At 37.1% G+C, this 16,009-nt stretch overlaps 3 protein-coding genes and 1 pseudogene across 4 annotated transcripts; 2 read left to right on the forward strand and 2 right to left on the reverse strand.

Moving 5' to 3' along the window:
• Nucleotides 1-277: 277 nt before the first annotated feature.
• LOC149383251 (protein NUCLEAR FUSION DEFECTIVE 4-like) lies at nucleotides 278-2,924 on the forward strand. Its single transcript, XM_089629198.1, has 4 exons — nucleotides 278-737; nucleotides 815-1,086; nucleotides 1,217-1,891; nucleotides 2,401-2,924. Exons 1-4 carry the CDS (start codon nucleotides 402-404, stop codon nucleotides 2,867-2,869), a joined length of 1,752 nt encoding a protein of 583 aa, XP_089485324.1. The 5' UTR covers nucleotides 278-401; the 3' UTR covers nucleotides 2,870-2,924.
• A 567-nt stretch (nucleotides 2,925-3,491) lies between these two features.
• LOC149383252 (protein NUCLEAR FUSION DEFECTIVE 4-like) lies at nucleotides 3,492-5,952 on the forward strand (annotated as a pseudogene).
• A 107-nt stretch (nucleotides 5,953-6,059) lies between these two features.
• On the reverse strand, nucleotides 6,060-7,176 carry LOC149383253 (protein transport protein Sec61 subunit gamma). 2 transcript variants are annotated; one of them, XM_089628375.1, is made up of 3 exons: nucleotides 6,946-7,176; nucleotides 6,710-6,825; nucleotides 6,060-6,288 (listed from the first exon to the last, which is right to left on the reverse strand). In XM_089628375.1, exons 1-2 carry the CDS (start codon nucleotides 7,037-7,039, stop codon nucleotides 6,710-6,712), a joined length of 210 nt encoding a protein of 69 aa, XP_089484501.1. In that variant the 5' UTR covers nucleotides 7,040-7,176; the 3' UTR covers nucleotides 6,060-6,288. The 2 variants fall into 2 exon arrangements, with proteins under 2 accessions (XP_089484501.1, XP_089484500.1); XM_089628374.1 differs by having other exon boundaries at nucleotides 6,060-6,262; nucleotides 6,946-7,170.
• A 2,735-nt stretch (nucleotides 7,177-9,911) lies between these two features.
• On the reverse strand, nucleotides 9,912-11,785 carry NF-YC1 (nuclear factor Y, subunit C1). Its single transcript, XM_089628373.1, has 2 exons — nucleotides 11,034-11,785; nucleotides 9,912-10,199 (listed from the first exon to the last, which is right to left on the reverse strand). The coding sequence occupies exon 1, from the start codon at nucleotides 11,688-11,690 to the stop codon at nucleotides 11,049-11,051; it is 642 nt and encodes a 213-aa protein (XP_089484499.1). The 5' UTR covers nucleotides 11,691-11,785; the 3' UTR covers nucleotides 9,912-10,199; nucleotides 11,034-11,048.
• Between the last annotated feature and the right edge of the window lie 4,224 nt (nucleotides 11,786-16,009).

A 16,009-nucleotide genomic window follows, 5' to 3' on the forward strand; every position in this document is an offset into this window, starting at 1 on the left:
CTTACCGAACTCGTTTTAGATTAACCGGAGGATAATAGGTTAAAAATATATCAGGATTTTAACTAGATTATTTATTAATTAAAAACTGGACTAATATAAGTCTTCCATGGGAACTTCCAATATTATACATAAAATATAAGCTGTCGATGCATGTGTACATCTGTACATAAAATCTCACAATGACCAACTACCATTCTCAGTCTGAATACGGTGAAAATGGAGAAACAAATCATCAATATTCCCATTCTCAGTCTTAATATATCACAAACCAAATCAGTATTCCTTGCACACACTAAAGTTCTCGGAAGCCTTTTGATTCGCATCAACACTCTCGGATATAACATATAACAAATCGGTTTTGTTCTGTAATAATCAAAGAGCCGTTGGATCGATAGATCACAATGAGGCGGTTTCGAGAGGCTTCCGAGGCCTTGGCGAAGAACAGATGGCTCGTTTTCGTGGCGGCAATGTGGGTCCAGTCCTGTGCTGGGATCGGATACCTCTTCGGAAGCATATCTCCGGTGATCAAAACCGCCATGGGATACAATCAGAGACAGATCGCCATGCTCGGCGTCGCTAAAGACCTTGGAGACAGCATCGGATTTCTAGCCGGAGCTCTCACCGAGCTCGTCCCAACTTGGGCTCTTCTTCTCATCGGAATCTTCCAGAACTTCCTCGGCTACGGAGCTCTGTGGCTCATCATCACCAACAGACTCCCCAATATGTCTCTCTGGGTGGTCAGTGAAAATAAAAATAAAAAAATTAACTACATTATCTTTTCTTGCATCACAAGTTACCTCCTTTTTCTGCTCAGCTGTGTCTCTGCATCTTTGTTGGAACTAACGGAGAGACATTCTTCAACACGGCGTCATTGGTCTCTTGCATCCGAAACTTCCCAAAAAACCGCGGCCCGATCGTGGGGATTCTGAAAGGTTTTGCCGGGCTAAGCGGTGCGATCTTGACCCAGGTCTACCTGATGTTCAACGCGACAAGCCAGTCCTCGATCGTGTTCATGATCGCGGTCGGTCCCACAGTCGTCGTTTCAGCTCTGATGCTCGTGGTCCGGCCCGTCCCGGGGTCCCACAGGTATACATAGCTCATTTTTAACCAGTAAACAAAAAAAAAAGTAAAAAAAAACTTGAATTTTTCGATTTTCCGGGGTAAAAAAAGGTTAAAAAAAATGTAAGGTTAACTTTAGTCACATCTTTTGACACAGGCAAGTTAGGTTATCCGATGGTCCTAGCTTCGCCTTCGTGTACGCGATCTGCATCGTCTTGGCGACCTATTTGCTCGGAGTGCTCGTGATAGAGGATTTGTATAGCCCGAGCCAAACTCTAATCACGGTTTTCGCGTCGGTCTTGATTGCGCTCGTGATTCTTCCGATAGCGATTCCTTTGACTCTCGTCAAACATCCGTCTTTATTGGAAGAATACGGCGAGGTAGAAGGAGAGAGGCTCGTTTCGGGGACAGAAAGGCGAGAAGACGATAAAGACGACGATGATAACGATAGCATCATAATGAGCGAGGTTGAGGACGAGAAGCCGAGGGAAGAGCTCGAGGCTCTGTCGCGTCCGGAGAGGAAAAGACGAGTGGCTCAACTTCAGGCGAGGCTTGTCAAAGCGGCGGCGGATGGGGCGGTCAGGGTCAGGAGGCGGGGCCCACGGAGAGGGGAAGATTTCACGCTGAGTCAGGCGTTGGTCAAGGCTGACTTTTGGCTCATGTTCGCCTCGCTCGTCTTGGCCTCTGGGTCGGGCGTGACTGTTATCGACAACTTGGGACAAATGACTGAGTCGCTCGGGTACGATGATACCACCATTTTCATCTCCATGATCAGCATTTGGAATTTCCTCGGCCGCATCGCTGGGGGCTACTTTTCCGAGATCATAACAAGGTGAAAAGAAAAACAAATGTTTTACGTATAAACAGGGACGGAGCTGGCTTGAGCCTAAGGTAAATGTGGGTTTTTTAACCGGTTAAAATCAACAAGTCAATTAATTTAAATATTGAATTTCCGATTAAGATCCAATTTCAACCAATTATTTCATGATTAACCGTGGTTAATCAACCATCTGATAAAAAATATTGGAACCAAGCGTTAATTAGTTTACATTTTTCAAAAAAAATCACGGTTAACCAATTAAACCTTTAATCATTTTGAACATCTAAAGATTAACTGCTAATTTTTCTTTATCTTCATTTTAGCAACCTTAATAAATTGTTCTGGCTCCATCCCTGTATATGTTAAGCATCGCGCATATAGAAAACAAGGATAAATTCGTATTCTCTGAATTTTAACATGATATCAGAGCTCAACAAGCTCAAGTAAGTAAAAACTGTCATGTTAAAGGTTTTCTTTTTCTTATACTTCTTGTTCTTGTGCACGTTGTGTTTTTTTATCAGAGGCTATGCGTATCCGAGACCAGTCGCGATTGCTATAGTTCAGGCGATAATGGCATTTGGGTTTTTCTACTACGCGATGGCATGGCCGGGCGAGATATACGTCCTGAGCGTGCTCATAGGGTTAGGCTACGGCGCTCATTGGGCGGTTTTGCCTGCTTCGGCTTCCGAGCTCTTTGGGTTGAAGAGCTTCGGAGCTCTCTACAACTTCCTCATATTGGCCAACCCCGTCGGATCGCTCATCTTCTCCGGAGTGATTGCGAGCGGAATATATGATTACTATGCCGAGAAACAGGAAGCGGATTCCATGGCCAATTCTGATTCTCTCACTTGCTCGGGTTCGGTTTGCTATGCTCTCACTTGTGGAATCCTCTCGGGGCTGTGCGTCATTGCAGCGGTGTTGAGCTTGATCGTCGTTTATCGAACGAGGCGAGTTTATGCGCAGCTTTACGGAAACACTACAAATGCTTGATTCACTTTTTTGTAAAATAAGTTTCCATACAAATTCTAGGCCTACAATGCCAATATATTCAGATATTTATCTGTTCCAAGGATATGCAGCTTTAGGCTCTCATGGCTATTAGTTAACACGTTGATTTTTTGTAAAAAAAAAAAAAATAAAAAAAAAAAGCAAAATGATCATTTAAGGTCTCTTCGTCCTTAATTACAAATGCAAATCATGCTTTGGATCTTTTTAACATAACAATATATCCCAGCCTTCCATGGTAACAAGCACATGCAGTCAGGCTTTCGAGCACACACAATTTCATTGATAAACTTATTGTAATATATATATATATATATATATATATATATATATATATATATACATATATATATACAATGCTTGAGTTTTTAGCAGAAACTAATCTACCACAGGGACACAACATGGTGATAGAGACTAATATAAAAACAAACTCACCAATATAATCATTCTCTGACTATCAAAAGCAAAAGTCTCCAAAAGCTCCTGGAAAGTTGTATGGGATATATATCACAGACGAAGCAACCCCATAAATTAATACCAGATCTAAGAGACGTTGGATCATAACGACGCAGTTTCGTGAAGGTTTTGTGGCTTTGAGTAGGAACAGATGGCTTGTATTTGTGGCGGTGCCGGTATCGGATACCTCTTCGGAATCATATCTCCAGTGATCAAAACCGCCATGGGATACAACCAGAGACAGCTCGCAATGATCGGCGTCGCCAAAGACCTCGGAGACAGCATCGGCTTTCTCGCCGGAGCTCTCTCTGAGCTCGTCCCGACTTGGGCTCTTCTTCTCATCGGAATCTTCCAGAATTTCCTCGGCTACGGAGCTCTCTGGCTCATCATCACAAACAGACTCCCCAAATCCAATATGCCTCTCTGGGTGGTCAGTCGACTACTTTTCAACCCCTAACACCGCTATCTATTTTCCTTTTCTCTTTTCTTGGGTCACAAGTTACCTCTTTTTCTTCTCAGCTCTGTCTCTGCATTTTCATCGGGACGAGCGGAGAGACGTACTTCAACACGGCGTCGCTTGTTTCATGCGTCCGAAACTTCCCGAAGAACCGCGGTCCAATCGTGGGGATTCTAAAAGGGTTTGCCGGGCTGAGCGGCGCGATCTTGACCCAGGTCTACCTGATATTCAACGCGACAAGCCAGTCCTCGATCGTGTTCATGATCGCGGTCGGTCCCTCAGTCATTGTGGCGGCTCTCCTGCTCGTGGTCCGGCCAATCACCGAGGCCCACAGGTATTCATGCTATCAATTAAAAAAAAAAAACAACGGCTAGTAAGATAATTTTAATAGCATTTTAGCCATTTTAATCCTAAAAATTCGAGGTAAACCTTGGTCTCTCATCTTTAAACACACAGACAAGCCAAGTCATCTGATTCCCCAAGGTTCACCTTCGTCTACGCAGCTTGCCTCTTCCTCGCAATCTATTTGCTCGGAGTGCTTGTGATAGAGGACTTGTATAGCCTGAGCCAAACCCTAATTACGGTTTTCGCGGCAGTCTTGCTCGCCCTCGTCTTTCTTCCGATAGTGATCCCTTTGACTTCTTCGTCTTCGTCGAAAGAAGAAGATGAAGAAGGAGGAGAGAGACTCATGTCAAGGTCAGAGAATCGGGAAGAAGATGATGATGATGTCAGCATCACGAGCGAGGTTGAGGACGAGAAGCCGAGGTAAGAGCTCGAGGCTCTGTCGCGTCTAGAGAGGAAAAGACGAGTGGCTCAACTTCAGGCGAGGCTTGTCAAAGCGGTGGCGGATGGGGCGGTCAGGGTCAGGAGGCGGGGCCCACGGAGAGGGGAAGATTTCACGTTGAGGCAAGCGTTGGCCAAGGCTGACTTTTGGCTCATGTTCGCCTCGCTCGTCTGGGCCTCTGGGTCGGGTGTGACTGTTATCGACAACTTGGGACAAATGACTGAGTCGCTCGGGTACGATGATACCACCATTTTCATCTCCATGATCAGCATTTGGAATTTCCTCGGCCGCATCGCGCGGGAGGCTACTTTTCCGAGATCATAACAAGGTGAAAGTGAAACATATTTTACTTTTTTGGTAATTGATTCTAAGATGAGATCTCGTAAATCCTAACATGGTATCAGAATTCGTATAGCTCAGTTTGCATCTTATGCGTTTACCAAGTTCATAATCTCTAAATCTTAACATGAAATCATAACTCAACTAGCTCAAACAAGTGATTTTTTTTTTTTTTTTTTTTATCATCATTTTTAAGGTTTTCTCCTCTTCTTTTAATCAGAGACTATGCGTACCCGAGGCCAATAGCGATCGCGATATTTCAGATGATAATGGCATTCGGATTTTTCTACTACGCGATGGCGTGGCTAGGCGAGATTTACGTTTTGAGCGTTCTGATAGGCCTTGGCTACGGGGCTCACTGGGCGGTTTTGCCTGCTTCGGCTTCCGAGCTCTTTGGGTTGAAGAGCTTTGGCGCTCTCTACAACTTCCTCAATTTGGCCAACCCCGTGGGCTCGCTCATCTTCTCCGGAGTAATTGCGAGCAGAATATACGATTACTATGCCGAGAAACAGAACACGGTTTCCATGGCCAATTCAGATTCTCTCACTTGCTCGGGTTCCGTTTGCTATGCTCTCACTTGTGGAATCCTCTCGGGGCTGTGTGTCATCGCATCAGCAGTAACCTCGATCGTCATTTATCGAACGAGACCAGTTTATGCGCAGCTTTATGGAAACACCATTGTTTGATTCATCTGTGTAAAACCAGTTTCAATACAAATTATAGGCATGCCATGCTTTTTGTTCAGCTGAAGATCCTGCTTACAAACAAAGGCTCGAACTTTAAATTTCTTTCTCGTGGCTCTATTAGCTTGATAGGTGAACAATGCATATTCATATTATCTCGGTATAATTTAAATTTTAAACCTCGCACTCAGGATTTCAAATTCAATTCCCATAACTCCTGTTATTCATGTAACGTTTTATGACACCAATGGATTTACTTATTTTTCTTAATTTTTTTTAATTGTTTAATATTTAGCCATTTAGTGGCATTCAGAAAAAAAAAAAAAAAAAAAAAGTTTTCAAATATGCAGTTTTTGGTTGATTGCCCATCATATAGCATTATCATGCACATTATTTAGAGGTCACCATATTAACATGAAAATTATTTAGATAACAAACAAACACGGATAAGAAAACTAAAGGATAAAAAAAAATTAATAACAATTGAAAGGAACAGAGTGGCATTCAACGAAACGGTAAAGTCAAATTATATGATCTTGTTTCTGTCAATTGAACACGTTTAAAAACAAAAATTGATGTTCATAAAAAACAAAGCTCTTTTGTGAATACAAGCTACGTCTATGGAATCCTCCTTCTAATAGCTTTATCCTCAAGAAGACCTGAAATAGGAACATAGAACAAAAGCCTGAGTAAAAAAAAAAAAAAACTAAGTAACTGGTTTGGATTTGTAAAGGCACAGGTACAAATAACACCACCAATTTAATCTACAAAGCATGTCATATTATCAACATGCATACGAGAAATCATTTGTGACAATTTGGTCTATCTAAACCCAGCTATGTATGCTACGAAATTCAACCTTGAAATGCATAGATATAAATCGACATGCAAACGAGAAATTACTTGGGAACTTTTTTGTCTAGTCAACACCGATTTATATGTGATACAGATCACAAACGCTATCATCTATTTGGCTAAACATTCAAAAACCCTAGACAATCAATTCAATTAGATTCGTACGAAATGAATTCGCATAATATAACAGATACACCGATCGGATCAAGGGATTAACTATTCAACGAATCGAGATCGGAAGAAAATCTCACCTAACCGGATCCAACGATGATGTTGTTGATCGGGATAAAGATCAGCTTCACGAAGAAACCCACAAATCCCATCACCACGAACCCAATTGCTGTACGGAGAGCGACCTTGGAGAACTCTGAATCAAAATTAAATCAAATCAAATCAACCACGGAGACGTATGAATCAACAACAAAAGTAAATGAGATCAAACGAAATCAACAAATCGAATCGAATTAGCGCAGATCTAAAAACAAACCTTTGCGATCGGGTTTGTGGCATCTCTTGACGAGACGAACGCTGTCCTTGGCGAAGTCTCTGAGGGGATCGATGACGGAGTCAATGGCTTCCATTGTTGTTGTGCTTCGTCTTTCGAAATGGATCGGAGAATTGTCGGAGGGAAATAGGGAGAGAGAGAGAGATAAATAGAGAGAGTCGGAGAGTTGAGAGGCGTTTACACGATGGATAGTCAATGACGTGTTTCTTGTTTTCTGATTGGACAATTTTGGACTTCTAAATTGTCTTTTTCTTTTCGGCCCTTTTTCTTTCACCAAGATCAGATAGAATTGTTTGGGCCGGACCAGCGTAGAAATATGGAAAATTACGGAAATAACAGTTTTAGATGGCTATTTAAAATACTTTCAAAAATAACATTTTTTCACACAGCAAAACGATTATTTTTATGATAAATGAAATTATAAACGGTACATAAAATTAAATCAACTAAAACATTATCCTATATTATAACTAAAACAAACCTCTAAAATACTGTAGCCTTTATTTTATTTAATTGTTTACTCTTTGTTTACCCTATCTGACTTTTATATATGCATACATATTTCTTTTATACATATAAACACGCATACAATCTTACATACATATCTTTTAATATCATCTATATACACACCAAAAGTACCCTTTATATATTTTGTTATATAAACAGAGTTTCTTTATTCCTATATCAACTTAAAGTTTTCTTTTTATATAACACTTTAACCTTTTTATTTTCTATAAAATTAGTATATATACATATAATCCATATGTACATAAATATGACCATAAACTAATGGTGACCGATTACATTTTTTATATATATATTCCAAATTGAGTTTCTTCGTACATTAATTTTTACAAATTGTGTTTTATCAATTTTTAGCCTTATTTATACGTTGATAAATTTTAGTTTTGTTGATTTTCAGTAGAATTTGTTGCAACTAAAACAATTAATTAAATTTACTTCGGTCCGGTAGACTATTTTCTTAATAAAATGAAACTTTTGCTATTTTTCAAAAGCAGAATGTGCTATTAGACTACTGAGCTAACGATCTTATATATAAAATCATTTATTATGAATATAAATACAATGTCATAATTTATAGCTTATAAATTTATTATCTTTTATTGTATATAATCATCTTATATGAATATAAATAAATGTCATAATTTCTAGCTTAAAATTTTATTATTTATCATTACATATATTTTTTTAAAAGTAAACAAGTGTGTTTTAGAGTATAGTCCATTACTGTTTTCAATAAACTTCTTAAAAAAAAATTACAAATTTATGTAATTTTATTCCAACTGCAACGTGCGGGGTAAAATGCTTGTTACAACTTAACAATAAACATTATTTTCATAGTAAAAAGTTTAAATACGATATTCTTGCGATAAAAACAAAAAAAGTCTACAAATATAAGATATTATGGCCTTGTCCGGCTGGGTGCTAACAGATATAAAAAAAATGACAAACTTACATGTTTTACAATATAGAAAATCATATATAGTAGCTAATTCTCAAAATTCTATAATTATTATTTGAATTTTGTAATTAACTAAGCAATCTTAAACTCAATGTTTGAGATTTAGCCAACGTTTGAAGAGTTTTAGAAAAATAGCCAATTATATTATGTGGCACTAGAGTAATGGGTTAAAATTTCATATTTGTCCTTAAATAAATATAACGTTTTTTTTTCTAGATTCATCACTTTCTCTCTCTTGTTTTTTAATTCGTCACTTTCTCTCCTACTTTTTTTCAAACATTTTTTTTTTTTGCATCAAGGCTTCAAAAATCCATATCTATCTCATACGAACTCGAAATTGAGTGATTCCAAATCCTACAGATTCGTGGCGCCAAGATCTTAAAAAATAGACTCATTGTGTTTGATGAAAAATCATGTTTAATGCATCATGTTTACATTTTCATTTATTTTCAGATGATTTTCGAAAATTTTCAGTTATTTCCATGTCTAAGGTAGTAACGTGATTTTTCTACATCTATGACATTGAACATGATTTTTCATCAAACACAATAGATCTATTTTTGAAGATCTCGGCGTCACGAATCCGTATGATTTGGAATCATTCAATTTCGAGTTCATATGAGATAGATATGGTTTTTTAAAGTTTTTATGAAAAAAAAGTGTGAAAAAAATAGGAGATAGAAAGTGACGAATTTGTTAATAGATAATGGCAAATCAGACTTTGTTTTTTGCTTGTCAATCCGTTTGGCTATATTCCTAAAGTTCGACAAACATGAGTTAAAACCAAAAAAGAAAGTTAGCTTTTGGCCATATTTCTAAAATGCCCTTATCATTTCTTATTTATGCTTTCCTTGACAGAACTCGTGTGGAAAACCCCTAAAGAACATACTCCAGCAATTGAAGCTTCAAAATTAGACTCCAACGAAAGTTTATTAGATGAAAGGAAGATGTCTACCTATTTACAATTTGAGATTATTCCAATACTAAGACTATTGAGAAATATTAGGCTCTTTGAAGTTTGAAGATTGTGGATATTCGGAATTGACCCCAATTCGCCACGGATCTCTCGCAAATGCCGAAAAACAACCATCATTCTTGTTCACTATTACCCTCGATCAATCGTGACCTTTCGGGTCCAACCCAATTAATCACAATCGTCGTAAGACCGCCGAAAAAAACAGTGCCAATGACTTCAACAAAGCATTTGGAATCTCGAGTCCGCTTCTTGCATTGCCACATGTACCTTGAATGTTCTAGAAAACGGCATTAACAATTAATAAATCAATAGTTTGAATGTTTATCGAGCCGAATTAACTTATCAAAATAAAAGTTGTCGTCTGTGTAATTTTGTGTACTTGTTATGCTAAACAACGGCAATTAGTGTAGTTTTGGTTGGTTAATGTGTAAATTATGATATATCCAATGTTACGGAAGAGAATAAGAGAGACCCTTGTCCTCAATGAAAAAAAAAAAAAGAAGCTGTCTTTAAGAATTGATGACCTGAAATATCATCTCAATTAGCGATAACATTAAGACGCCAAAAGACTCTGCACATCAGACACTCAACAGATCAGAGTGGGTATTAATTAAGTAGTCCGATCCAGAAACAAGAAGAAGAAGAAGAAGAATAGTAAATTACAATTGAGAGAATATCAATAAAATATTCGGATGAACATGTTTCTGCACAGCTCGATAGTCGATATGTTTTCCTTTCAAACCGTGCAGCATTTCTGTCGGCAAATTAGCTTCTCGGCTGCAAAACAAAATCTTTCCGATCATTCCCAGTAAAATAAAAACAAAAACTTGTAAATTGTAGCAATAAAAAAAAATGGATTACAGAAGATAATAAGTTCATCTCTTTAGTGTTATAGTTTATGCCTGTGTTCTGGAAAAGATCAAATGCCTAAATAATAAAACCAAAAACTTTGCGTTCCAACCTAATCACACAATAAAACAGCAACCAAAAGTTTTTCTTTCAACGGTTGGCATTAAAAGTGGGAAAAAAAAATCAGTCAGAAACAAAGATAACATACAAAACATAGGCAAAAAAAAGGCAGCCATTTCTTCATCACAAGTTGCCACATTGTTCCTAAATACCATCTGTGTTTTTTTTTTTTTTTTTTTTTTTTTTTTTTTTTTTTTTTACACAAAACAATGCTTTGTATTCAACACATGAGCTTAGAATCAATACGATAACAGGGAAAAAAAGGACACAACTTTGATCCCTAAACAATTGGCAAGAGAAAAACACAAAAAAATCATCCCCAAAAATGAAAACCATCAATTTCTGTTCTCCGATTGGTTCCGCTCTCAAATAAGACACCAAAACAATAATGTTCATACTAAATCTCTGTCTTTCAAGTTTTTTTTTTTTTTTTTTTTTCTTTTTGGCTGGCTATAAATTCTTCCCAAAAAAAAAAAAATCAATTCCAACACTTGATCAAATTCATCACCCATTCCATTCGAAAAAAACAAAAAAAAATTCAAAATTTGAAACAAAGAATCAATGTTCATCCCCAAATTCAAAAGCATCCCTTAAAAACCCCCAAAATCAAACCCTAAATCAAAATTATCATTCCCATCTTACCTTTGAGACTCTCCACTACCCATCGAGACCCCCCTGACCTCCTCCGCCGCCGCCGTAGGGCCCACTGTCCTCCGCCGCGGCCTGCCAAACAGACTGCCACGCCTGCGACGGCGGCTGTCCGTACGCCGACGGATCCGCCGGCCGTCCGATGATCATCCCGCCCGCCGTCGGCTGCCCCATCGGCGGATAAAAGTACGGAACTCCGCTCGCCGCCCCGACGATTCCGGAGCCGATTCCTCCGCCGGAAACGGCGTCGTCCTTGGGATCGTCCCTGGGGACGATGTCGACGAGGAAGTCGAAGATATCGGTGCGCGTGATCGCGGCGGCGATGTCGTTCTTCTGGAGAGTCCGGCGCTTGTTCTCCTCGGCGTGGAGCCAGGATCGGATGGTGAGCTCGAGGATGAAGAGCTCGCAGGCCTTGGCGAAGAGGATCGGAGCCTCGGCGGAGATCATCCGAACGTCCTCGTCGGCTTTCATGATCTTCTTGATTCTCGCCAATGGAAGCTGGTGGTTCTTGAAGTCGTTCACCGACTCGATCTCTTGTCGCTGGTACGACCAGAACATCTGGAGCTGCTGTTGCTGCTGCTGAAGGAGCTGCTGGAACGCCGCCGCTCCCACCGGAGCTCCGCCGTTTCCTCCGCCGTTACTTCCGTCCATGGAGAGAGAGGCTTTGTTTTTGTTTTTGTTTTGTTTGAGAGATGGAGAGAGGAAGATGGGGATAAGGAGAGGAGATATAAAATAATACTCTTTTTCTTTGAATTTTTTTTATTTATTATTATTAGATTCCCTTTCTTTGAATTGAAGTGCAATTCCTTTGTTGCGGTTTTTCTGTTTTTTTTTTTTTTTTTTTTTTTTTTTTTTTTTTTTAATATAAAACGGAAGGTTATTAATTATTAAACATTAGGCATTGATGCTTGTTCTTAATTTTTTTTTATTCATTATTGATTTTGTTTTGTTTATTATATACATATTATTATTGTTATTCATTATCGGAGACTATGCACTTTTTTATTTTTTATTATTTTTTTTTTTTTTATTACAGAGTATGCATGTTGTTTGTGGCGTTTTCTATGTTTGGTTTTATTTATTTATTTTAGTTAAAAAAATTAAAATAAGGAATATAAAATGGAAGGTTATTAATTATTAAATATTGGGCATTGATGTGTGCTCTTAACTATTTTTTATTCATTATTGATTTTGTTTTGTTTATATACATGTTATTGTTGGTGTTTATTATTCATTATTATTTGAGGCTATGCATGGTTTTTTTTTTTTTTTGGACATAGTATGCATGTTGTTTGTATTTTGTTGCATAGTGTGTGTTTGTTTGTTGCATATAGTAGAGAGATGGGAATGGATAGACAAGGAGAGAAGAAACAATATTAGTACCAAAACTAAATTTAAAAAAAAAATTCAAAAATACATAAAAGAGAAGAAACATTGTATATGCATGTTGTTTGTTTGTTTGGTGGTTTATTTTTAAATTTTTTTAAATTATAAAATGGAAGTTGATATATATTTATATATATTTTCTGTCAAAAGTTTAATGTATATTGTATAACGACGATGGATTTGCATTGTTTATTTATTATAAATTATTGTGATTGATTATTCACTATTGGAGACTATATCCACGTTGTTGCATAACGCGAGTAATCTTGGATTTATGGTACGGAAGAGGGATGAAAATTCTATCCTTCCGACTTTGAAATTCGAGTGGAAGGATTCCTTCCATGGAGAAGCGTGAGTGGCAGGATTTCCTTCCACTGGATGAACGAATGTTGACAGCAACCAACGAAAATGGTTTCTTCCACACGTACAATTAAGGTTTTTTTTATGTTTAAATATATATATATATATATATATATATATATATATATATATATATAAACATATAAATCGTTAGATTTGTGACAGTTGCAAATCCAACGGGTCTAAAATATGCCGAAAATAAATGTATTATGATCGGAAGGAAACTCATGTCGACTTACTCGAAACGAAAATTTCCTTTCCATACCGAGCGGAATTCCGGTCAACACTGGAAATAATAATTCATTCCAGTCAAACCCAAAATTATGTGTCTCGTGAAAATGAAAATGCATTTCCTTCCACAAGCTCAAGGTTAAGTGTGAGTGTGTTGTCTACATTATTTATCGAGCTATTTATTGATTGGCATTATAATTTTTTTAAAGGTAATACATAGTTGAGGATGAGACGACAAGATTGAGAAGTTGAGCTCCTCCAATGTTTGACTCGGAAGTCGATGGTGTCTGTCATCTAGGAGGCGAGCACTTGCACTTCCGTCATTGGTCATAAATCTTTAGCGCCTTTGCATCCTCCAAGGTATAGAGATTCCAATGTCTGGTCTTGACCAACAAAATATTATCAATCAAGGGAAGAAACCTTCTACTTAAATATTTTCTTGGTTAGTTAGAGTTTATTTTTGAAAAAAAAATACTCCTATCTTTACTTATACCAATATGAATCTCTATGAATTTTTATTGGAACTCCTTTCAAACTTTTAAAATTACCGAGCAACAACAACTTGTTGCCCTATAATACCATTGGATGAAATTTTGGAATTTTTGTTATATAACAATGGCGAGCTTGAGGATATGGAATCATATTCTAATCTTCAACGATCGTGATCCAGCAGCGTGAATCTCATCGGTAGAGTACTTCTTCACTTTGTACATGTACTCAAATTATGAGAAGTTGCATATCGCATATAAATCAATGATCAAATAAGCACTAGATTGATTCCGATGGGAGGATAGTCACCATTCATTCTTAACTTGAATGAAATGAAGATCAACTCACTTGACTACTTTCATCCGCCGATGGAGCAAGTACGTACCTAGGTGATCAAGTCAAGATTCAACAACTAATGAAGGAGAAAGAACTAGGATCAGTGAAGCAATGCGTGAAGAAGATGCAGGTATAGGAATAAAAACGAGCTGAGATTGCCGGGAAGGGAAAACTGGAGGAAGTCGCGCCTCTTGACTTGTAGATGACCGGAGAACCCTTGGTGGCGATGTCCATAACACATCCGATAACTAGGGTTCTCAACTTTGAATCGCTGGAATCTTGATCCACTTCCTAGATATGTGATTCAAACGATTTTGGCTCACAACCAGACAGATCTCTCGGACATGAATTTTTGTGACCCCTAGCTTTGGAAAGTGTGAGTATTTGGTGTTGAATTGTACAAATCTATCTATTGCCAATATCTAAGAATTCAAGGCTTTCGTCACAACTGCAGAAATCTCCCACAATGATTGTGGCGTCTACAACGCCGAATGAAGTCTCATGTTCATCTTCAACCTTTCAATTGCAGCTTTGGAAAGCGTTGACTACGTATGCAGACAGATGTTGAAGAAGAAGAAGAAGAAGAGATTGAATCTCCGTCAAGGGGGAAAATCCGGCGACGGTGAATCTCCATCAAGGGAGAAAATCCGGCGACGGTGAATCTCCAACGAAAATAGAGGAGCTCTAGAGGGTGGCAACGGCACGACAAAGAGAATACCTGATTATCGTAGGTGGGAACTAATATCCCGTATGGTTTTCGAATGAAGCAAAAAAACCTCTAGGAATAAAGTATTTAGTGTGAGTCTATTGAACTTATTTCTTAATGAAATTTGAAGTTTCTCTATTCATTCACTTCATAATGAAGTTGGATTGTAGCAAATCCAACTCTATTTTTACTCTATTTTATTATATTATGTAGTAAGATGGACATAATATAAATCTAACCAGTTAAAAAAAAAATTAACATGCCCTTCTATCTGATAGAGAGGGCGGAGCGTTTGATTTTTTCATGTTGTCAAAGAACACCCTTAAAGCAATTTATTATTTTCAAGAATTACAAATCTGTCAAAATTCTATGCGACTAGATTCTCACTTTTTCTTATAGTAATCTTTTTTTAATAGAGTTTCCGTGTAATTTTTCCCAAAAAGTGGGGCTTAGATTGTTAGTTTATGGCTAATGATTTCCCACTCATATATATATATATATATATATATATATATATATTTATTGTTGAACCCACTTTCATATATAAGCAACAACAAAAAAAAGACCAATGATTTCCACTTTGTATTGAGTAGAAACTAAAGCCACTTTTTCAGACAAATATATCCCAATTTCCAATCATTAAGTAAGTGGTTATTTGCACTTACCTACTTTGATATCTTATAAAATAATAATAGTTTTCTAAAGATAGGTTTTTTGAAGGGAAAAATATTGAAGACGGCTTTTCAGTAAACTATTTAATACATGGTTATGATACAAATTACATAGTAAAAGGTCATTGCGTTACCTTTTATGTTGTCACAAATAAACAACAATGCTTGTTGTTTGTTCGGGTCCTATTCTATTAGCAACATACTAAAACTCGAAATAGCTTTTAATACCCGTTATTTATTTTTCACAAATAACCGTTTCATTTTTAAAGTGTCAATTTTATCCTTAGTAAGTATTAACCAAATTTTAATAACTGTTGACCAGATTTCAATCACTGTTAACCATATTTCAAAACTGTTAATCAGATTTCAATAGCTATTGACTAAATTTCAATAATTGTTAACCAAATTTTAAAAACTGTTAATCAAATTTAAACACAAGGGTATTTTTGTCCAGAGAAAATGAAAACGGTTACTGTCGAAATATTTTGAAAACATTAATAAGATATGAAAAATGACGCATATTTTAAGCTAGTTATGTAATTTTCCCTACTAAGAAAGAAGGAGTGGACATGGTGTAAAGCACACCTTGTAGCAACAACAAAGCCCATAGCAAAAAAAATTAAGGGATTATTCATATTCTATGACTCATACAATGATTTTAGACCAAAATCAAATAAGTCCAATTTAATCCTAAAATATGATTACATGAACTAAGCTATAACATTTATATCCTTCCTATTTAGTTTCTTTTTTAATAGATAATTATTAAGAAAATTAATTTTTTTTTTTTA

The sequence above is a fragment of the Urtica dioica genome, chromosome 10 (assembly GCF_054948205.1).
Source record: "Urtica dioica subsp. dioica isolate 48M chromosome 10, U.dioica_male_clone48M_v1_H2, whole genome shotgun sequence".
In the NCBI taxonomy this organism is placed as follows: Eukaryota; Viridiplantae; Streptophyta; class Magnoliopsida; order Rosales; family Urticaceae; genus Urtica; species Urtica dioica.